Below are 24113 nucleotides of genomic sequence, written 5' to 3'. Positions count from 1 at the left end.
CTATTATTCTGACATTTCACATTCTTAAAATATAATGGTGATCCTAACTGACCTAAGACAGGGATTTTTTACTAGGATATAATGTCAGCAATTGTGAAAAACTGAGTTGAAATGTATATGGCTAAGGTGTATGTAAACTTCCGACTTCAACTGTAGCTAGCTAGCTAACAATGAACCATAATCCCAACTCTAATGCCGAGTTCAAAAGAACTGGGAATTAGAAAAAAAACTAGCTCCAACTTGAAAAAATCGCTTTGAACGGTCATCTAACACCGAACTCCAACTTTGGGATCTCGGATCTCTTTCTAGAGTTCTGACCTGAAGATTACTGACGTCATGATTTGACCTCGTATATTTCAGAGTTCCCAGTTGTTTTGAACGCGGCAATACTACCATGCATAAATCTGCAGGTAGCTAAAGCTAACCAACTAGTTTCAATGTTAGCTAGCTGGCTAACATTAGGCTATAACTAGCAATGAAAATGTCTTTCTGAGATGCAAATAATATTACTTCACAGATCATACACGTAACATTAGCTAGCTAACAATGCACTTTCATTTTCAATGAAAACGACTTTATGACTAAATTAGAAACCTATATCTGAAAATGAACTTCTCTCCCTCTGACATGGATGCCATGGTTTCCCTTAGTTTGAAGATGTATGAAACACCTGTCTCCATATTACATTTACATTTAAGTCATTTAGCAGACGCTCTTATCCAGAGCGACTTACAAATTGGAAAGTTCATACATATTCATCCTGGTCCCCCCGTGGGGAATGAACCCACAACCCTGGCGTTGCAAGCGCCATGCTCTACCAACTGAGCCACACAGGACCACATCCTTATTTCTGTGTTCTCTTTTTGGACTCTCCGCATTTGGCAATCATCTCTCTGCTTCCACCGGGCATTCTACTGATTTCAAAACTCGGTCAAATTCTTCCGTGACAACGATACCGTTTCTTCCCCACCATTGTCATCAGAAGACTCTACAATGTCTGGTTCAATTAAAATGCATTTCCCTAAATCAAGCAAAACTTTTTTTCAGGTCTTCATGATATCTTTATTAAAAAGCTGCGGTAGACAGGATTATAGACATATACTGAGCAGCTCATGTGATAGACAGAAGCATGTTACAAGGCAGACCGATCTGAAATGAATCTGTCAGCATGTCCAACCCCTCCATTATATCAGCCATCATGGCTCGCGAGAAGGTTCCTGTATTTTTCTGTGGCTAAACCTACTAGGCTCGTAATTTAACAATTGGATTTGTATTTACAGATGGCATACAAGTGTGTTATTAAGGCACATGAAAGTCAACATTTTCCAGAAGGCAATTCTGCATAAAAACACATTTAGATTTTTTTTAAAGGCAAAAAAAGAAAAACGTTCAAATGAAACAGGGTCACATACGGTATCAGTCAAAAGTTTGGACACCTACTTATTCCAAGGTTTACTTTATTTTTTAAAACAATTTTCTACGTTGTAGAATAATAGTGAAGACATAAACTATCAAATAACACACATGGAATCATGTAGTAACCAAAAAGGTGTTCAACTAATCAAACTATATTTTATATTTGAGATTCTTCAAAGTAGCCACCCTTTGCCTTGGTGACAGCTTTGCACACTCTTGGCATTCTCTCAACCAGCTTCATGAGGTGGTCACCTGGAATGCATTTCAATTAACAGGTGTGTCTTGTTAATTTGTGGAATTTATTTCCTTTTTAATGCGTTTGAGCCAGTCAGTTGTGTTTTGACAAGGTAGTGGTGGTATACAGAAGATACCCCTATTTGATAAAAGACCAAGTCCATATTATGGCAAGAACAGCTCAAATAAGCAAAGCGAAACCACAGTCCATCATTACTTTAAGACGATCAGTTAACTTTTAACATTTCTTGTGTGCAGTCGCAAAAACCATCAAGTGCTATGATGAAATTGGCTCTCATGAGGACCGCCACAGGAAAGGAAGACCCAGAGTTACCTCTGCTGCAGAGGATAAGTTCATTAGCGTTACCAGTCTCAGAAATTGCAGCCCAAATAAATGCTTCACAGAGTTCAAGTAACAGACCCATCTCAACATCAACTGTTCAGAGGAGACTGCTTGAATCAGGCTTTCACGGTTGGATTACGGCAAAGAAACCACTACTAAAGGACACCAATAAGAAGAATAGACTCATTTGGGCCAAGCAACACAAGCAATAGACATTAGACCGGAGGAAACTTGTCCTAATTTGAGATTTTTTTGTTCCAACTGCCGTGTCTTTATGAGATGCAGAGTAGGTGAACGGATGATCTCCGCATGTGTGGTTCCCACCGTGAAGCATGGAGGAGGAGGTGTGGGGGTGCTTTGCTGGCGACACTGTCTGTGATTTATTTGGAATTCAAGGCACACTTAACCAGCATAGCTACCACAGCATTCTGCAGCGATACGCCATGCCATCTGGTTTGGACTTAGTCCCACTATCATTTGTTTTTCAACAAGACAATGACCTAAAACACACCTCCAGGCCGTGTAAGGGCTGTTTGACCAAGAAAGTGTGATGGAGTGCAGCCTCAGATGACCTGGCCTCCACAATCACCCTACCTCAACCCAATTGAGATTTTTAGATAGTTGATGTTAAAGCTTAAAAAATTACATATATAAAAATAAACATTCTCAAGAAATCATAGAATAGTTCGACAAACCTGTTTTTGTAAGCTTTCAAATGATATCAAACTCAACCATTTATCTTTTTCAGTGATTTAAGACATGGGCGTCTCATGGTAGGGGTATATGGGTCAACTTTGAGCACTTATCTCCTGAATGTTTTGTCATTCAGTTCCAAGAAGTCACCTTCTGACCACTTCCACAATGGGCAAACATGTATGAAAGGTTTCGTTCAAATCAAAAGGGGTGCAGTCAGAAAGTGATTGCAATCATATAGGATTACCCACACCCGATTGAACTAATCAACTTCCTGATTCAACAAATCCAGGGCTTAGTAATTAGTTGATAAGTTGAGTCGTGTTAGTGCTCGTTTAGAAGACAAATGTGAGCACAAACTTGGGTCCGCAGGAAAAGGGTTGAAAAACACGGCTGTATAGTATAAGCAAGTATTGTATGTGTTGTATCACCATGTCCTGGAACTTTACACCTCATTAACATTGGCTAGACACTGGATACACTCCATTAGTCGCTGTGGTTTGTTAACCTCTCGTATAAGCGTGTGTACCTTAACAAACGATAGTGTTTGCGCTTTCAAAACATCCCACAGTCCAGAGAACGGTATTGATGACGGGAAACTCAGGGCGCTTAGGGTTTGACTTTGCGTGGGGTGAAAGGCTATTGATTGGGTCTATTTTGAGATCGGCTCAGTCGTGCAAACCCGCCTATTCAGGCCATCTCTGCCATGCCTTGGGCAAGCGCCAACCTGTGTCTGATGGGAATGGTCCATAACATACAACAATCACTACCAGAGGTTTTCAAAAACATGCCCAGATGTGTGAATGCACTGCATGCAGACTTTGCACTCTCAAACATTATACAGTATGCAATGATAAAGGCTGGGTCAACCGTTTAGAAGGCAACCTTTTTCCTTTCTGTCTGCATCATTGATCTTGATAGGTCCATAGTGAAAACGTGTCCAGTATCTCCACCTGTCAAAAGGTAATGTGAGTAAGGAGCTGAGGAAAAGGATGCCTTGTTGGAGTTTTGGAAGACAGACCCAGTGCTTATACCATTATTGTTGTATTTGCTGTTTAGAATTTGTCTACATGTCTGTCTGGTCATGATAACGATAAATCAATAGATGTAGGCCTAAATGAAGCCATGCACAGTTGTAATTGAAAATGTATAATTCTGGCTTAATTACCATACTTGATCTTTGCAGGCCAATATATAACGTGTTGCTCAGTTGGATAGGTATTTTACACTGTCTTGAGTATGAAGAACCGCCCTTTGATGGTGCTGTTATTATTCACCTCTGGATTGATCCGTTCCCATGGTCTCGTAAGAAGGGGGAAGCCCTTTCAGAGGCTAATCAATAGTACAGATCCCTTTACTGTACTTCAACGAGAGTACTGCAGTTGCTTGAGTAACGTTAATCTGCACCATTTTACAGTACATGAACTTTTTTATTTTTTTACTCAGACCTTTCGACTGGAGTGTCATTTGACTCAACTATTGAGACCGCTTTTACCTTCAACATGGGACCTTTTGAAACGGAACGTGTTTCTATTTCAACAGGATACTACAGTCAATTTATTCAATGGAATGACCTTTTTAAGCGTAGAGGTAACTTCCTCAGGGAATCTCTCCTGGTCTCAACTAGACAGGAAATGCCCCTGTAAGCCTGAGCCTGATGGCAGAGAGTGTTTAACGCTCATGGCACGACCACTGGGCAGGCTTAGCAAGGATGTAAGGGATGGAGAACTGGCCTTTACGGGAACAGGGGCCTTGCAAGTGGTTTGTAAAGCCAAGAGACTTACAGTTTAACCTCCACATAACTGTTTTACTATTACAAAGGAGCTGCTGATGTTACTCCTGAATGGAGCCCTGTGTTACTCATGCATAATCGAGTCCAAATGAAGTAGAAAGACGTGGTTGTCCACTTGATTCTGGACCAGTCAGTCAGCATGGACCATATGAGAGCAGTAAACCTATTTACTTTTCCCCCTTCTATTTACAAGAGCACCTGCATATCCAATGACAAGCTTGTCTAAGAATTATATGCGAATAGAGAATTTTAGGTTAGCATAGAACTACAATTTCCAAGACGCATTATCAGAGCCTAAATTCAATTCCTAATATTGTGTTAAAATTAACACCTGTTACAAGCCAAATGCGGGTAGGTTTTTGGGTAAGATGTCTATTTCACCAGCCACGTTGGCGGGTGGTCAGGGATCCACAACGTGAGCATTTCACTTGTATTTGTTAATAAAAAAATTGAAGTATGAATACATTTTATAGTAAAATAAATGCGGCAGTTGCTGTTTTCAAAGTATTTTGCCACTTTGCTTCATAGCTGGTAAATTAATCGCACAAAGTCAAATAACTACGAATCCTACATAGCCTATTCCACCTCGCGCTGCGACATTGCCTGCCTGGGGGTGAGAGTGAAATATTCATTTTTAAGTGTGCTGGCCACACCACAGGCATAAAAAAATTGTCTAATTTACTTGAAACGAAAGTGTGACTTTGTCCTTGTGTTTCTTGGCATTGTTTTGTTCACAAGCAAGGTTGTTTTTCTATGTTTGAGTTTCAACTGCTAGGGAAGAGAAGACAATGCTTCTACTAGTCAGACTCAATAGAGCAGTCACAAACATGACTATTTGCACTACCATGGTAACCCCCGCCCTTTAAAGGGGCAGGTTAATGTTTTTGTCTCGTCTGTGACGTTTTGGTTAAAAGACTCAGGTTCACCCAATGTTCGCGGGTCTGATGGACCCACAACATTATTGAGTTTTTAAAACAATACAGCCATAACAATTTACCTAAAAATACTTAGTTGTTGACATATCATTTACAAGCAATATAGACAGCATACATGGTTAATATTTACCGTTTACCTCTGCTAGATCACATTTATCAATAAAAGCGCTGTGATTTTTGTAAACAAATCAATTATAATCAAGACATGGGTGGAATAAATCATGTTTATCTTGAAAAAATTTAAATGATACAAGGTTTTCATCACTAATTTATGTTTATTGCATTGAACTGAACTGAACATTGGAATAACACATTTTACATACAGTATTTTATGGAAATGGTAAATGAGCCCCATTAAACACAAATGAAGGCCGGTCTACACACCACATGAGGGACAGAGTTTTTGGGTGTGTATGTATTTCTTGCACTTGATGCATGTGTACTGTGTCTTCCTGTCCTTGGGTCCACACACATTGCAGCGCTTCTTTTTGCTGCTACCGGCTCAATCTAAAACGATGAAAACATTTAGTTCAGGAATTTTACTAATATCTCACTCACATGTATAGTTACAGCAGGCCAAGGTAGGAGAGTCAGACACACACATGTAACAGCATCACTTCCGATATTGGAGTTGTTGGTTCTGTGGGTCAGGCAGATGGGGCACCAGCATCCTCCTGAATCCTCCTCACAATGGCTGCAGAAGCTGAGGTCCTTGGGATATGTTACCTCCTCTGTATTTGAGGTCTTACCAATGACTTGCCCAGCTCCTCGAAAGAGCCGTCTCCTCCGGAGCTTCCCTCTGTCCCAATCTGGGTTCAACGCCATCCAGATGACAAACACATTGTACACCGAGATGTCCAAGATGTTGAAGAATATCACAAGTGGCCAGCGTAAGGTTCTTTTTTTTGTAGCTTTAGCCAGTCACCAGCTTGTCTAAATTGTCCACCCGTCCTTTTGTGGCATTGTAATCGATTATGATATTTGCTTTTTGATGTTCCTGGCTACAGATTCTCCCATCCCTATACAGTTTCTTTGGCACGTAGGACACTAGGGACGTGTTCGGCTGTGAACAGAGACTTAAAGGAATTGATAGGCCTGTTCCGTGTATTCAACAGCTCTGGCTTGTTTTTTTGTTATGTTCCTTCCATCATCAGCTTCCTCTTGAGGAGCTCCTGTCCCAGCTTGCGCAAAGTAAAAAAGTTATTGCATGTGATGATGTGGCCACAGAGTCCCTGTGTCACGTCCAGGACAACCCGCATCCCTTGGTTCTTCTCAGGGGCTCCTACATCTGGCTTCCCTGTATAGACTTGCAAGTTCCACGCATATGATGAAGCAGCATCACAGGCAGCCCAGATCTTGATTCCATATTTTGCGGGTTTAGACGGTATGTACTGCCTGAAGGGGCAGCAGCCCCTAAATGGCATAAGCTGTTCATCAACAGTAACGTTGGGCCCAAGGTTGTTGAACAGGAGAAGGTGGTCCACCCACTGGTCCCACACTGACCCGATTGCAGCTAGCTTGTCTTGCTGCCGCCAAGCTGGTCTGGTGTCTCAGTTATCAAAGCGGATAATCCTGGAAATAAAGTGGACGTTTTCCAGAGACGTTGCACGGAAAGTTTTCTGCCAGTTTCTGCATCCCACAGGGATTCTGTGGATTCCCAGCAAGGACCTGAAAACACCAGCAAAGATAAGAACCCCAAAGTATGCATGTAAATTAGTTTGGTCCATCTCTCTCTAAAAACATGCCTTGCCTCCAAATTAGTGCAGTCCAGAATGATTTTCTGGATGGTGCCTGGGATGAACAGTTCAAATGAAGACTATGTTCTGCACATGAGTAACCGCCATCTGCGTCGGCCCTGGTTGCATCCTTATCACATTGGCAGCCATGTGGGGTGGCTCATTCCTTGGGCAAGAAGACCATTTCAATTTCACAATGTTTTGGGCATCTATATTTGTCCTCCTCCAGGCTGCTGATGAGCTGGTTGCTGACGGGCTGGTCCTGGGGCTGGCTGCTGACGGGCTGGTCCTGGGGCTGGCTGCTGACTGGCTGGTCCTGGGGCTGGCTGCTGACTGGCTGGTCCTGGGGCTGGCTGCTGACCGGCTGGTCCTGGGGCAGGCTGAGGGTCAATCTCATTCTCTTCTTCCAACTCACTGTCAGACTCTGAATTGACTGAGACATGATCCTCATATTCAGAAAACTCCTTCCACACTAGCTTCTCTCTCTGCAAAAATGATTCTCTGAGCAGAGATATACTGATTGATTGTGATAAAGAGGCACACACATCACACGCATCATTAGACCAAGCCAATGAGTCTTTGTGGAGTCATTTATTGTTATCTGTATGGTGACTGTAATATGGGCAAGCAGCTAGTGAGAAACACTTTACCAGATTGAATGTATTTTTTAAAATAAATCTACTAGATTGAGCTACTTTGATAGTAAATGTCACTCCCAAGAAATGGCAGTGATGTTTTACTCAAAGTTTCAGGAGGACAATATTATGCATTTAGTTGGCATTAACCTCCATCTTGAATTTCATTTTCAGTGGTTTAAACTTTTCCAAGCCTCAACATACTTCAACGAGCTCATTGTGATTTTTTTTGTGTGTCTTGTCCACAGGCGGCACAGCAGCAGACTGCCAGCAAGCGTCCCAGCAATAGCACCCCACCACCCACTCAGCTCAACAAGATCAAGTACTCTAGCGGTCCCCAGATCGTCAAGAAGGAGCGTCGCCAGAGTTCGTCACGATTCAACCTCGCCAAGAACCGCGAGCTGCAGAAACTTCCTGCCCTCAAAGGTATCACCAACTAACCCCCCAGCTTCTCTGGCTGCATCCTGATTCTCCACCTTTCTCCTCAATTGTGCTGTTCCCTTTACAGATTTAAAAGCATTGGCTTGGTTTTAACATTGGCTGGAGGAGGTTTTCACCATTTTTAAATTCATGATGGGAAGTGTACAAGTGCAAGCTTGGGGACACAATAACTGTGTCCTATTCATAGACACCCATATATCCTACATCCTCTCCCCTCACTCCACCCAGAACTTATTATTCGACCTGTGGTGGCTTTGATGATCAGGGAGGTACACATAAGCAATGTTGATCATTTAGCATCTCTATGAGTACTTACTGGCAATAGCTTTTATTTGCTTATTTTCGTCAGATCCCTACCACTTGCATCAGTCATGGAGTATGATGATGTACATGGATGTAGGCCCTTTCATACCAGTACTTCAAAAGGCAGAACTGTATCTCTTGTATTCCCTCGAATTAATCACACGGATAGTGCCTTCAGAAATTAACTTCATCAGAATGCAGTCCTAGGAATCCCAGGTCCACAATAAATGCTTGATTTGTTCGATAATGTCCGTTATTTATGTCCAATTAGCTACTTTGGTTAGCGCGTTTGGCAAACAATTCCAAAGTCACAAAGCGCATCCACTATAACGTGACGAAATGTCCAAAAGCTCCATAACAGTCAGTAGAAACATGTCAAACGATGTACTGAATCAATCTTTAGAATGTTGTTGACATACATTTTGAATAACGTTCCAACCGGAGAATTAGATTGACTTCAGTTGAGCGATGGAACGGAGCTGCCTCTCACGTGAACGCACGTGGTCAAAGCATGGTCAGCTCGTGGCAGTGGTGACTAATTCCTGTCTCTTTTGGCCCCCCTTCACATTAGAGTCATCAGACAAAGTTCTATTGACTGTTGACATCTAGTGGAAGCCGTAGGAAGTGAAAACTCATCAATATCTCGCTGTAATTTCAATGAGAGCTTGGTTGAAAATCTAGCACCCCCAGAAAAAATCCAAACAGGAAGTGGAACTTCTCAGGTTTTTGCCTGCCATATGAGTTCTGTTATACTCACAGACATAATTCAAACAGTTTTAGAAACTTCAGAGTGTTTTCTATCCAATACTAATAATACTATTTAAATATTAGCAACTATGACTGAGGAGCAGGCCGTTTCCTCTGGGCACCTCTGTGCACCTTTCATCCAAGCTACTCAATACTGCCCCTGCAGCCATAAGAAGTTAACGTCATTTTCCTGCTGGAAGGTGAACCGTCCCTGTCTCAATTCCCGAACGAGTGTATATATCCTGAGATCATGTGACACTTAGATTCCACACAGGTGGACTTTATTTAACTAATTATGTGTTATTAACATTCTAACCTGATGCTACCTGAGCCTGATGAGCCATATATTAATTACATTTTATGAGCTCTACACTAATCACATTTAATGAGCCCAAAAAAGCTCAAATGAGTGTGCCATTATCCAATGCATATACAGTATGATATAGGCTACAGCACATTACGCACGGCAGAAAGACATAAAAGCCCATCGATGTAGCTAGCTATAGCCTATGCTCTCTTGTGTAAATAAGTGAAACTAGCTCCAGGAGGCTAAACGTTTTGAGTGTGAACTGTATTACTGTATTGTACAGTACATGGCAGTCTATGTATATTTGTAAACAACAGCTGGTGCACGATTTCTAAGGAAGTCTCAAGGTTTTGCTCGCCTGAGGTAGAGTATTTCAGTGTAGTCTACAGCTTATCATATCTACCAAAAGAGTTTTCGTCTATTTACCACCACAAACCGATGCTGGCACTAAGACCGCTCTCAATGAGCTGTATACAGCCATAACCAAACAGGAAAACGCGGCGCTCCTAGTGGACGGGGACTTTAATGCAGGGAAATTTTAAATTTGTTTAACCTAATTTCTACAAGCATGTTAAATGTGCAACCAGAGGGAAAACAACTCTAGACCATCTTTACTCCACACACAGAGACGCGTACAAAGCTCTCCCTCGCCCTCCATTTGGCAAATCTGACCATAATTCTATCCTCCTGATTTTCTTCTTACAAGCTAAAACTTAAGCAGGAAGCACCAGTCAATAAAAAAGTAGTCCGATGAAGCAGATTCTAAGCTGCAGGACTGTTTTGCTAGCACAGACTGGAATATGTTCCGGGATTCTTCCGATGGCATTGAGGAGTACACCACATCAGTCACTGGCTTCATCAATAAGTGCAATGATGACGTCATCCCCACAGTGACTGTACGTACAAACCCCAACCAAAAGCCATGGATTACAGGCAACATCCACACTGAGCTAAAAGGGTAGAACTTCTGCTTTCAAGGAGCGGGACTCTAACCCGGAAGCTTATAAGAAATCCTGCTATTCCCTCCTACGAACCACGCTTGTCGGATGTGGCGAGGCTTGCAAAATATTACAGAATACAAAACGGAAGCACAGCCGCGAGCTGCCCAGTGACACGAACCTACTAGACGAGTTAAATGACTTCTATTCACACTTCGAGGCAAGTAACGCTGAAACATGCATGAGAGCATCAGCTGTTCCGGGTGACTGTTGGATCATGCTGTCCGTAGCCAATGTGAGTAAGACCTTTTTTTTTTCTTTTTTTTTTTTACCCAGTTTTCTCCCCAATTTCGTGGTATCCAATTGGTAGTTACAGTCTTGTCTCATTGCTGCAACAAGGTCGAAAGCCGTGCGTCCTCCGAAACCCAACCAAGCCGCACTGCTTCTTGACACAATGTCCACTTAACCCGGAAGCCAGCCGCACCAATGTGTCGGAGGAAACAGCGTGCACCTGGCGACTGTGTCAGCGTGCACTGCACCCGGCCCGCCAGAGGAGTCACTAGTGCGCAATGGGACAAGGACATCCCTACCGGGCAAACCCTCACCTATCCCGAACGACGCTGAGCCAAATGTGCGCCGCCCCATGGGTCTCCCGGTCGCGGCCGGCTGTGACAGAGCCTGGAACGAACTCAGAATCTCTAGTGGCACAGCTAGCACTGTGATGCAGTGCCTTACACCACTGTGCCACACCGGATGGCCCCTTGTGAGTAAGACCTTTAAACAGGTTAACCTTCACAAGGCCGCGGGGCCAGACGGATTACCAGGATGTGTACTCCGAGCATGCACTGACCAACTGGCAAGTGTCTTCACTGACATTTTCAACCTCTCCCTGTCAGAGTCTGTAATAACAACATGTTTCAAGCAGTCCACCATAGTCCCTGTGCTTTGAAAGGCTGGTCATGGCTCACATCAACACCATTATCCCAGAAAGCCTAGATCCACTCCAATTTCCATACCACCCCAACAGATCCACAGATGATGCGATCTCTATTGCACTCCACACTGCCCTTTCACACCTGGACAAAAGGAACATGTGAGAATATGTGAGAATGCTATTCATTGACTACAGCTTAGCGTTCAACACCATAGTGCCCTCAAAGCTCATCACTAAGCGAAGGATCCTGGGACTAAACACCTCCCTCTGCAACTGGATCCTGGACTTCCTGATGGGCCGCCCCCAGGTGGTAAGGGTAGGTAACACCACATGCGCTACGCTGATCCTCAACACGGGGGCCCCTCCGGTGCGTGCTCAGTCCCCTCCTGTACTCCCTGTTCACTCATGACTGCACGGCCAGGCACGACTCCAACACCATCATAAAGTTTTCTGTTGACAACGGTGGTAGGCCTGTTCACTGACAACGAGACAGTCTATAGGGAGGAGGTCAGAGACCTTGCTGTGTAGTGCCAGGACAACAACCTCTCCCTCAATGTGATCAAGACAAAGGAGATGATTGTGGACTACAGGAAAAGGAGGACTGAGCATGCCCCCATTCTCATCGATGGGGCTGTAGTGGAGCAGGTTAAATGCTTCAAGTTTCTTGGTGTCCACATCACCAACAAACTAACATGGTCCAAGCACACCAAGACAGTTTTGGCATGGGTCCTCAGATCCTCAAAAGGTTCAACAGCTGCACCATCGAGTGCATGCTGACTGGTTGCATCACTGCCTGGTATGGCAACTGCTCGGCCAATCCAACCGCAAGGCGCTACAGAGGGTAGTGCGTATGCCCAGTACATCACTGGGGCGAAGCTTCCTGCCATCCGGGACCTCTATACCAGGCAGTGTCAGAGGAAGGCCCTAAAAATTGTCAAAGATTCCAGCCACCCTGGTCATAGACTGTTCTCTCTGCTACCACACGGCAAGCGTTACCGGAGCATCAAGTCTAGGTCCAAGAGGCTTCTAAACAGCTTCTAACCCCAAACCATAAGACTCCTGAACATCTAATCAAATGGCTACCCAGACTATTTGAATTGCCCCCATCCCCTCTTTTACGCTGCTGCTACTCATTTAATATATATATATATTTTTTTATCTATGCACGGTCATTTTAATAACTCTACGTACATGTACATATTACCTCAATTACCTCGACTAATTGGTGCACCTACACATTGACTCTATATCGGTACCCCATGTATATATCCTCTCTTGTTATTTTACTGCTGCTCTTATTTATTAACTGCATTTTTGGTTAAAGTAAGCATTTCACTGTCAGGTCTACCTATACCTGTTGAATTTTGCGCATTTGACAAATAAAATGTGTTATGATTATGGTCTGGAATTATGCACATCATTCAAACTATGATAAAGCAGAAGAGAACATGCAATACTGGTGCAGCACATGCATCCTTCTAAGTTACAAGTATAGGCTAGTGAATTAGATCAACATTTTTAAATATAATGGCGCATATTTGTATAATTAGTAGGCTGACGCATATATACCTTTCATAATAGTTCCCCTAATGTTAATAGCCTACCTCCTCTCTTTCTCTATTGTTGCTTCTTTCCTTCCTCGCTTTCCACAGTTAAATGAAATATTTTTCGTTGTGTTTTATCTTCGTCATTCTAATGACATCCTTGAATAATATAGGACTAGAGTTAGATGCAGATGGCATTCCCTTCTCTTCACGAAGATTGAATGGTTGCGGGTCTGAATAAATAACTGCTATAGCCTACCGACATCGTGCGTTCGCTATTCTTTCAAACTACCTGAGTTCTATTGGCTGCTTTATTTAACATTCAGCAATAGAGAGCTTGCGTCCCTCTTCGAATCGTCTATTGGTGTAAGAAATGCTACAAAAAATTATGTCCAGCAAGATATTCTAGTCTAGCTTTTCCTGCATGGGACTCCAAGAGCTATGGAGCGTTTTTTAAGGAGAGGCCAGCGGAGCACAGGCGCTTGCATATTGCGCAAGAGACAGAGGCTGTAAGTTAGACGCTTATTATAAATAACCCATCATTAATTAGCTAAATATAAGGCTGATACTGCATTAATATACACTGCTCAAAAAAATAAAGGGAACACTAAAATAACACATCCTAGATCTGAATGAATGAAATATTCTTATAAAATACTTTTTTCTTTACATAGTTGAATGTGCTGACAACAAAATCACACAAAAATGATCAATGTAAATCAAATTTATCAACCCATGGAGGTCTGGATTTGGAGTCACACTCAAAATTAAAGTGGAAAACCACACTACAGGCTGATCCAACTTTGATGTAATGTCCTTAAAACAAGTCAAAATGAGGCTCAGTAGTGTGTGTGGCCTCCACGTGCCTGTATGACCTCCCTACAACGCCTGGGCATGCTCCTGATGAGGTGGCGGATGGTCTCCTGAGGGATCTCCTCCCAGACCTGGACTAAAGCATCCACCAACTCCTGGACAGTCTGTGGTGCAACGTGGCGTTGGTGGATGGAGCGATACATGATGTCCCAGATGTGCTCAATTGGATTCAGGTCTGGGGAACGGGCGGGCCAGTCCATAGCATCAATGCCTTCCTCTTGCAGGAACTGCTGACACACTCCAGCCACATGAGGTCTTGCATTGTCTTGCATTAGGAGGAACCCAGGGCCAACCGCACCAGCATATGGTCTCACAAGGGGTCTGAGGATCTCATCTCGTTACCTAATGGCAGTCAGGCTACCTCTGGCGAGCACATGGAGGGCTGTGCGGCCCCCCAAAGAAATGCCACCCCACACCATGACTGACCCACCGCCAAACCGGTCATGCTGGAGGATGTTGCAGGCAGCAGAACGTTCTCCACGGCGTCTCCAGACTCTGTCACGTCTGTCACGTGCTCATGTGCTCAGTGTGAACCTGCTTTCATCTGTGAAGAGCACAGGGCGCCAGCGGCGAATTTGCCAATCTTGGTGTTCTCTGGCAAATGCCAAACGTCCTGCACGGTGTTGGGCTGTAAGCACAACCCCCACCTGTGGACGTCGGGCCCTCATACCACCCTCATGGAGTCTGTTTCTGACCGTTTGAGCAGACACATGCACATTTGTGGCCTGCTGGAGGTCATTTTGCAGGGCTCTGGCAGTGCTCCACCTGCTCCTCCTTGCACAAAGGCGGAGGTAGCGGTCCTGCTGCTGGGTTGTTGCCCTCCTACGGCCTCCTCCACGTATCCTGATGTACTGGCCTGTCTCCTGGTAGCGCCTCCATGCTCTGGACACTACGCTGACAGACACAGCAAACCTTCTTGCCACAGCTCACATTGATGTGCCATCCTGGATGAGCTGCACTACCTGAGCCACTTGTGTGGGTTGTAGACTCCGTCTCATGCTACCACTAGAGTGAAAGCACCGCCAGCATTCAAAAGTGACCAAAACATCAGCCAGGAAGCATAGGAACTGAGAAGTGGTCTGTGGTCACCACCTGCAGAACCACTCTTTTATTGGGGTTGTCTTGCTAATTGCCTATAATTTCCACCTTTTGTCTATTCCATTTGCACAACAGCATGTGAAATTTATTGTCAATCAGTGTTGCTTCCTAAGTGGACAGTTTGATTTCACAGAAGTGTGATTGACTTGGAGTTACATTGTGTTGTTTAAGTGTTCCCTTTATTTTTTTGAATAGTGTATTACCTGAAAGGTAGACTAGGACATACAGTACCAGTCAAAAGTTTGGACACACCTAGTCATTCAGATGACCTGGCCTCCACAATCACCTGGCCTCAACCCAATTGAGATGGTTTGGGATGAGTTGGATCGCAGAGTGATGGAAAAGCACCCAATAAGTACTCTGCATATGTGGGAACTCCTTCAAGACTGTTGGAAAAGCATTCCAGGTGAAGCTGGTTGAGAGAATGCCAAGAGTGTGCAAAGCTGTCAAGGCGATGGGTGGTTACTTAGAAGAATCTAAAACATATCAAATATATTTTCAGATGTTTAACACTTTTTTTGGCTACTACATGATTCCATGTGTTATTTTATAGTGTTTGTCTTCACTATTATTCTACAATGTTCAAAATAGTAAAAAATAAAGAGAAACCCTTGAATAAGTAGGTATGTCCAAACTTTTGACTGGTACTGTATATATTAGGGCTATATATCAATCTAGAACAGGATTATCTGTTTTGGATGCTATTTGAATGGAGTTTATGGGGAGCGAGAGAAACTGCGAGAGAGTGCCCATGCAGCTGCAATTAACAAAATGTGACCCCCGAAAGTCAGATGGAGATAGGTAAATTAGACCAGCATTCGGTCTTTGTTACTGTAGCATAGGCTATGTTGCAGCAGATGTAGAGAAGGCTGTAGAGAAGGCTGTAGAGAAGGCAGATTTGGACATCGCATATCATTTAACAGTTCCATTTCATGCCATGCTGTTCATATAAATAATTTATTATAATTTACTGTTTTTTTGCAGTTATTTATCCCGGGAAAAGGGAGTGGTTTTGGGCAGTAAATCTCGGTAACCGGGTTTCCCGCCATTCAACCCTAATGCAGGCAGACTAGGCAGAGCCGCTTCTCACATTCACTCTACAACTTAGTCTTTTTGACAAATACCTGAAGATTTACATATTTTGGTGAATTATGATTTTAGTTCAAGATAAATGCCACCGCAATTGAATTTGATATGAAAATGATTTGTTAACCAGCAAATAGAATAAGTGCATAGGCTATGGTCAAAGCCCACGGTGTCTCTTTTTAGAAAACAAAAACAAATACTAAAATATGTAAGTGTGGTTTGTAGTAGATCAGAGATGGGAAACTTTGATGGGGTTGGGGCCACAAAAATCTGTACTCATCATGAGGGGCCACATTTCCTCTAATTTGACCTTGATTACAACAAGTTTAGATTGGTAAATTAGCTGGCTACTAGATTAATTTACCAATCTAAAAATGTTAGCAGACAGGCTAATGGAGTGACTATCAGTGACTGCAAAACCACATTTTGAAATTGCACCTTGTGTATTCTACTATTCTACCTCGCAACAGTTAAACTGAGAGAAAAAAATAAGTAATTTTTTTTTTAAATAAATGACTTGTTATTTTTATTATTATTATGTTTTAACCCTGTAGTAGATGCTTGTTTCTCAGTCTCAGATTTGTTGTTTGGATGTGGCTGCAGACATTTCCCTGTTCCATACACGCTGTGCAGTCAACATGGGTCACACGCTTCTGATGGGCTTGTGATGAATTCACTTATAGCTGTAGTCAAAGAAATGGTGTAAATGCATGTACAGCAGAGACTTTATTGCTGTAGCGTTATTATGTGTTGCTTTAGCCCTTCATAAGCTATATTGATTTTCTTTATTGATCACAAACATCTGCTTCACACTGCAGTGTTATGACAGTAATCTCTCAGAGAAAGGTCAGTGTTTGTCTGCTGTTCCTCGCCAGGGCGATTCAGCCATGGGTTTTGCATTAGGACAATTTTTCCCAACAGACAGTGATATTGTCCAGTGGCTCCTTGCTGCTGTGGGCGTCTGTCTAGTGCCTGAGGCTGTGTTACACATGTCCCTACAGACACTCCCTCTCTCGCAGCTTCCCATGGCATGCATATTAAAGTCTACAGTTGTATTTCAAAGATCACAGAGGATTTGAAGCGTGGACGCAAATGCACGCAGAGAATAAATGATAGGTCCGCTTGGTTGTTTTAGCTAGCCACTTGGAGTGCATTATGCGTTTGAGAGAATTCTGTGAAAGAATGGGGAGTGAACTAGGATTACTTATGATACAATAACTGATCCATACGGCTGATCTCTCAGAGCACCTGAGATCTCAGCCCATATAGGTCAGAGGTCACATTGGTGTGTTATGCTACATTCCTCCCCAGAGCGCGCTTGTGTGTATTTTGTGTTAGAGCATGGGAAAAATCCATATTGTGATAAATTGACAATTTTTTTGCTATATGTACAATAAATACAACGCAAAAATAGTATGTAATTTCATCTAACATCCAGGGAATGCATGATTATATATTTTGATGTGCAACCTGTCAAAATAGGATCCAGAATTATCATATTTATTTTTGGCTCTTCGGAGAATTTGCCGACATCTTTGTGTATATTGGGCTATAGGCTATATTTTTCACCGCCTGAGGAAATGGGAACTCAAAACATTTAGCTAGATTGCTAAAGCCGGAAAAAGTTTATTTACTGTTTAAACTGATTTATTTATTTATTTTCTAGAAAAGTGAGGTGATATATATTTTTTTTACAAATAACCCCCCCCCCCCCCCAAAAACAAAATTGACTCCAAATTGATACCAAGTGAGAGGGTTTTTCATAAATGGTGAAGAAGGAATAAAAAAGTACTTTACCACATTGTAATACGCACCTGTGCAAGCTCTGGGCCTAATGTGTGCTTCAAGAGTTATATTAATCCAAGTGAAAACCTACGCTAGGAAATCCTTCCTGTGTTATTTGGAAAAAGAATGTGGATAATGTTAATTATTATAATCATGAGCACTATCGTGTCAGTTTTTTTTTTCTGAACTTCTTACTGATAAACAAACAAATAACAGCATTATTAACAAAAAATGTACTAAATGTATAATCAGTTAATTGCTTAAATGTATTGCCTAACTAAGCTTTAACAAAATATTAGCTAATATGAAAAGGCATATCATAGACCACACTTGATAGGCTACTGTATATAATCATTCAAGTTAGGTCTGTCAAGTGAATGCAGAACTGGAAAAATTGCAATCCGATCCCTATCATCTACAGGGTAAAACTTAATTTATGTGATGTGTGTGTGTATATAGGGCAATAAAGTAGAATATTTGTTTTTCTAATTCAATAATTATTGACAAATAATTGTAATCAAATTAAATTTGTATGTATAATGTGTTCATTACCTGACTGTATCCTATAGCCTATAGCAAGGTTTCCATGTTTGCCCCCCCAAGTGTTCCTGAGCCCCCAAAAATCTACTTATTTGAAAAAATTGTAAAAAAACACCAGGAAATCAGCTCCAAGTGATTTTAATTCATGAAATCTGTTCAAGTATTCCTACGCATAATAGAGAGATGTGTGATTGTAAACAAATGTAAGCAAGGATTTAAATGATTACGTTTTAGTCTAGCATTATATCTGTTTGGGCTTCTTGTTGTCAATTTGCAGTAATGACAAAGAAAAATCAGGTTTTTAGAAATGTTTGCAAATGTTAAAATGAAATATCAGATTTACATAAGTATTTATTTACAGACCCTTTACTCAGTACTTTGTTGAAGGATATTTGGCAGCGATCACAGCCTCGAGTATGACAATACAAGCTTGGCACACCTGTATTTGGGGAGTTCTCCCATTCTTCTCTGCAGATCCTCTCAAGCTCTGCCAGCTTGGATGGGGAGTGTTGCTGCACAGCTATTTTCAGGTCTCTCCAGAGATGTTCATTTGGGTTCAAGTCCAGGCTCTGTCTGGGCCACTCAAGGACATTCAGAGACTTGTCCCAAAGCCACTTCTGTGTTGTCTTGGCTGTGTGCTTAGGGTTGCTGTCCTGTTGGAAGGTGAACCTTCACCCCAGTCTGAGGTCCTGAATGCTTTGGAGCAGGTTTTCATCAAGGATCTCTCAGTACTTTGCTCTGTTCATCTTTCCCTCAATCCTGACTGGTCTCCCAGTCCCTGCCGCTGAAAAACATCCCCACAGCATGATGCTGCCACCACCATGCTTCACAATAGGGATGGTGCCAGGTTTCCTTCAGACGTGATGCTTGGCATTCAAGCCAAAGCGTTCAATCTTGCTTTCATCAGACCAGAGAATCTTGAGTCCTTTATGTGCCTTTTGGCAAATTACATGCAGGCTGTCATGTACCTTTTTACTGAGGATTGGCTACCGTCTGGCCACTCTACCATAAAGACCTGATTGGTGGAGCGCTGCAGAGATGGCTGTCCTCCTGGAAGGTTCTCCCATTTAGCGCTGTCAGAGTGACCATCAGTTTCTCCCTTACCAAGGCCGTCCTCCACTGTTTGCTCAGTTTGGCCAGGCGGCCACCTCTAAGAAGAGTCTTGGTTTTTCCAAACTTCTTCCATTTAAGAATGATGGAGGTCACTATGTTCTTGGGGACCTTCAATGCTGCCGAAATGTTTTGGTACCAGTCCCCAGATCTGTGCCTCTATACAATCTTGTCTCTGGGCTCTAATGACAATTCCTTCGACCTCAGGGCTTGGTTTTTTGCTCTGACGTGCACTGTCAACTGTGGGACCTTATATAGACAGGTGTATGTCTTTCCAAATCATGTCCAACCAATTGAATTTACCACAGGTGGACTCCTATCAAGTTGTAGAAACATCTCAAGGATGATCAATGGAAACAGGATGCACCTGAGCTCAATTTCGAGTCTCATAGCGAAGTGTCTGAATACTTATGTAAATAAGGTATTTCTGTTTTTGTTTTTTAATACAGTTGCGAACATTTCTAAAAAGCTGTTTTCCGTTAGTCATTATGGGGATTTGTGTGCAGATTGAGGTAAAAATTAGTTTTCATCCATTTTAGAATAAGGCTATAACGTAACAAAATTAGGAAAAAGTAAAGGGGTCTGAATTAATTAGCTAAATTGTAATTACTTCGCTTCTATTGCCTTACCTTCTTACTCCATTTGCACACACTGTATATAGATTTTTCTATTGTGTTATTGACTAGTTTTGTTTATCCCATGTGTAACTCTGTTGTTTTCTTGTCGCACTGCTTTGGCTCAGTTGTAAATGAGATGTTGTTCTCAACTGGCCTACCTGGTTAGATAAAGGTGAAATAAAAATCAAATAACTTTCTAAATGCACGGTATCTCCCAGGAGAAAGTATCAAGAGCGAGCGAAACGGCGCCCCTCTGTCTCTACATTTAGTCCATCTATCTGATGCTGCCTAGTCTAAACGAGTTTGACATTTGTTGCAGCCTGTAGCATTTAAGGCAAGTGAAGCCAGCGAACATCTGACCTCTGTCAAAACATGTATAGGCAATTATTTTTATCTGCTTCGAGCTAAACTGAGCGAGCTCAACTGTGAAGGGTCCTGGCACACCAAAAGAAAGTGTCAAAGGAAGTCAGCTTGGATTTGGCGTCGCTCCTTTCAAATCCCATTGACAGCATTAGTCATTTGACAGAAAAACTTGAGTTGTTGCATCTTGTTGTGTTGTCCTCCGGTGGCTAGTTAACCAGGTAGCTCAAATTTGCCCTTAGGGATTTGGACTTGTGGTTTTACTTAATTCTCCGTACTGGCCAATGATTATAACGGCAGTTCTGTTCCAACCATTTAATTCATACATTGTTGTGCCCCTGGCCTTAGAGGATGAAAGTTCCAAATGTAGCTTGATGTAGAAGGCTAATGTTAACTAGCTAACGTTGCCCAAGAACGGAAGTTAGGCTTAGCGAGCAAGCATTTTAGCCAGGTAGACATCGGACATCAAAACATTTTAAGTGTGTATGGTATGACAGTGATCGACCGTTTCATCAACATTAAAGAGAGGAGGACGTTTCTCTACAAGTAGGGTGAATCAACATATTTTTCTACTTAAAATCAAATCACATTTTATTTGTCACACATGCTGAATACAACAGGTTCAGACCTTACCGTGAAATGCTTACTTACAAGCCCTTAACCAACAATGCAGTTCAAGAAATAGTTCAGAAAATATTTACTGGGGATCACGTGACCCCTGAACGAGATGGCCGCATGAACTAGGAGCTCCGCACAAGTAGTTTCCAATTCCTAATCTTACCTCCACTTCAAGTTTAAACTCATTTAGCTTTAGTCAAAAAGTCATGGCGGCTACAAAAGGCGACACTACAGGTGACATTTTTACCCGGACTCGAGCACTAGCGACGGAAAAAGCCTCCAAGAAGCAGCTAGCTTCAGAAAAAGCTAGCGCCATTAGCCAGGAGCAAGAGGACCCGTTCCCCCCCGAGGCCCAACGAAGGCCAACCTCGCACTCTGTCGAAGACATCTTTTCTGAGCTGAGATCCCAACGTACAGAACTCAACACTAAACTAGATGCCATTAACGCTCAGCTCAGTGCGATAGGGGGCAAGGTGACAATCCTGGAAAATGCTTTGCCTGACATAAACAACAAGATAACCATAAACGCGGGGCGCCTGGACGAGGCAGAGGGGCGAATCCTATCCACGGAAAACTTATTGACAGACGCCATGGAAACAATAGCATATGCTAAAAAAAAAAAATAGAGCAGCTGGAAGAGAAAACAGAGGACCTGGAAAACAGGGGGCGAAGGAATAATTGTGTTCTATTAAATCTGGGCGAAAAAGAAGAGGGAAACATGCCACTGATCCGCTACCTGCAAGACAAACTTCCCGAGTGGCTCCACCTGTCCACCGACAGACCCATAGAACTCGAGAGAGCTCACCGAGCACTGAGGCCCCCACCAGCAGCCAGACAACCACCGCGCCCAATCATCATACGTTTCTTGAGATTCACCGACAAGGAACGAGTCCTACAGGCGGCGAAAACCAACACCATTACAGTGGGAAACGCCAAACTCATCTTACTCCAGGACCTGTCAGCTGGAATACGCCGAAAGCGCCGAGAGTTTGACGAGGTGAAGAAATGCTCCATTGACCGAGGCATCTTTAGGGGATTCAAATACCCAAACGAGCTCAGGATTCTTTACCAAGGAGCCCTGCGACACTTCAAAACTCCCGAAGAGGCAAAACGTTTTTTGAAAGACAACCCCGGTCAATGAGAAATGGACCAATGACTAATGCGATTACTATTATTACTAAAGGAGGTAAGACAACATATAGCCGATATCCAAAGACCCACCCGCCCTGCTAAATGTCATTATAGCCGTCTAATCTATATTTATGTTCCTTTAGCTGAGAGGGATAGGCTCCATATTATAACCTAGGCCTACTATATGTAGGCTGGGCTATTGATTTTATTTTCTCCCATTTTTAATGTGGTCTGGACGGGGGCTACGTTGTCATTTACCCAATGCGGGGCGGAGAGGATGAGGCATTTCTTTGGTGGGGAGGGGGAGACGTTGTGCGTTGCTAACTGTTCCCGTTTTTTGTTGTTGTTGTTGTTGGAACACAGAATTGTGACTGAGCGGGGAGGTAATAGATCCAACGGGATATGTCGAGTTGTTTGGGAACTCGGCTGGGGTGTTCAGAGACTGTTATTTTATGTAAACCATTTATTTTCCTTTTATGTGAACGCAGCTGTAACTACTATCCACCTTTACCCAGAGATGACTTGCACTAAAGTTCGATTACTGTTCGATGACGATGACTAGTACCTTAAATCTATTGACATGGAACTGCCATGGTCTAGGTCATGCAATAAAACGGAAAAAGATACTATGTGCTCTAAAAAAGGAAAAAGCAGACATCGCGCTATTGCAAGAGACACACCTCTGTGATGCTGAACATGCCAAACTCCGCAGAGCTTGGGTGGGACAGGTGTATTTCTCATCTTTCAAATCCAACAGTAGAGGCACAGCCATACTTATCCATAAGAATGTTCCATTCATAATTGACAAAAACATATCTGATCCGGAGGGGAGATTTATTTTGATAACTGGGTCATTGTATGGGCAACCAATTACTCTCTTAAACATATACGCCCCTAACACAGATACTCCTGCTTTTATGTCGAAAATGATAACCCTGTTCAATGAGCATTGTGTTTCCTTTGGAGTGTTGGCCGGAGATTTTAATTGTACCCTGAACCCAACCCTAGACAAATCATCTCAAGTCCCCACCACAAATCCTAGATCTGCAAAGATGTTGAACTCTCTTACTAAAGAGATGGGACTGATAGATATCTGGAGAGAGACTAATAGCTCATCTATGGACTATACATACTACTCTAATGTCCATAACACCTACTCCCGTATAGATTACATTTTTATCCCAAAGAGTTTCATAAATTCAGCCACGTGTAGAATCGGACCCATAGCGCTTTCGGATCACGCCTTTGTCCACCTCCGCTTTGACCTCTGCAAAAACATCCCGAGGTCAAAGAGCTGGAAATTCAACACCTCCATGCTATCAAACGAAACATTCCATACATTGGTAACTACATGGATAGACAACTACACACAAGACAACAAAGATTCTCCTGTTTCTCCGGCCACAATGTGGGACGCTGCTAAAGCCACACTAAGAGGTCATCTAATTGCATATGCTTCCTCTAAGAAAAAAGCAATGGAAGCACACAGGCTAGATCTGGAGAGGGAGCTGGAACGCTGTGAAAAAGTACATAAACAATCCACAGACAGCACCTCCTGGAGTCAACTTAAAGCAGCCAAAGCCAAACTGAATTTGGACTATACTTGGGAGATTAAAAAAAAAGTTTTCTTTACTAAACAGAAATACCATGAGTATAGCAATAGGCCTAGTAGATTGCTTGCTTATCAATTAAAAAAAGAGCAGTCAGAGCGTACAATTATGGCTATCCGAACAGCAGAGGACGAGGTCACATATGACCCAAAAAATATCAATTTAACTTTTCATGATTTTTACTGCAAACTATATACCTCTGAGAGAAAACACACGGAAGCAGAACTCCACTCCTTCCTAGAGGGAATCTCGCTACCTAAACTATCAGAGACTGACCAAGAAGATCT

General features: G+C 42.7%; 1 protein-coding gene across 2 annotated transcripts in view; it reads left to right on the top strand.

Moving 5' to 3' along the window:
• LOC139570756 (serine/threonine-protein phosphatase 2A 56 kDa regulatory subunit delta isoform-like) overlaps window positions 1-24113 on the top strand; it is a 55336-nt gene that overhangs the window by 10014 nt on the left and 21209 nt on the right. For both annotated transcript variants that reach the window (XM_071392904.1, XM_071392905.1), the window contains exon 3: window positions 8033-8210. In XM_071392904.1, coding sequence (XP_071249005.1) covers window positions 8033-8210 — 178 coding nt within the window. The remainder of the gene's footprint in view (window positions 1-8032; window positions 8211-24113) is intronic.

The sequence above is a fragment of the Salvelinus alpinus genome, chromosome 3 (assembly GCF_045679555.1).
Source record: "Salvelinus alpinus chromosome 3, SLU_Salpinus.1, whole genome shotgun sequence".
Classification (NCBI taxonomy): Eukaryota; Metazoa; Chordata; class Actinopteri; order Salmoniformes; family Salmonidae; genus Salvelinus; species Salvelinus alpinus.
The sequence above is the reverse complement of the archived record's forward strand: the minus strand, read 5'-3'. Positions and strand labels throughout refer to the sequence as shown.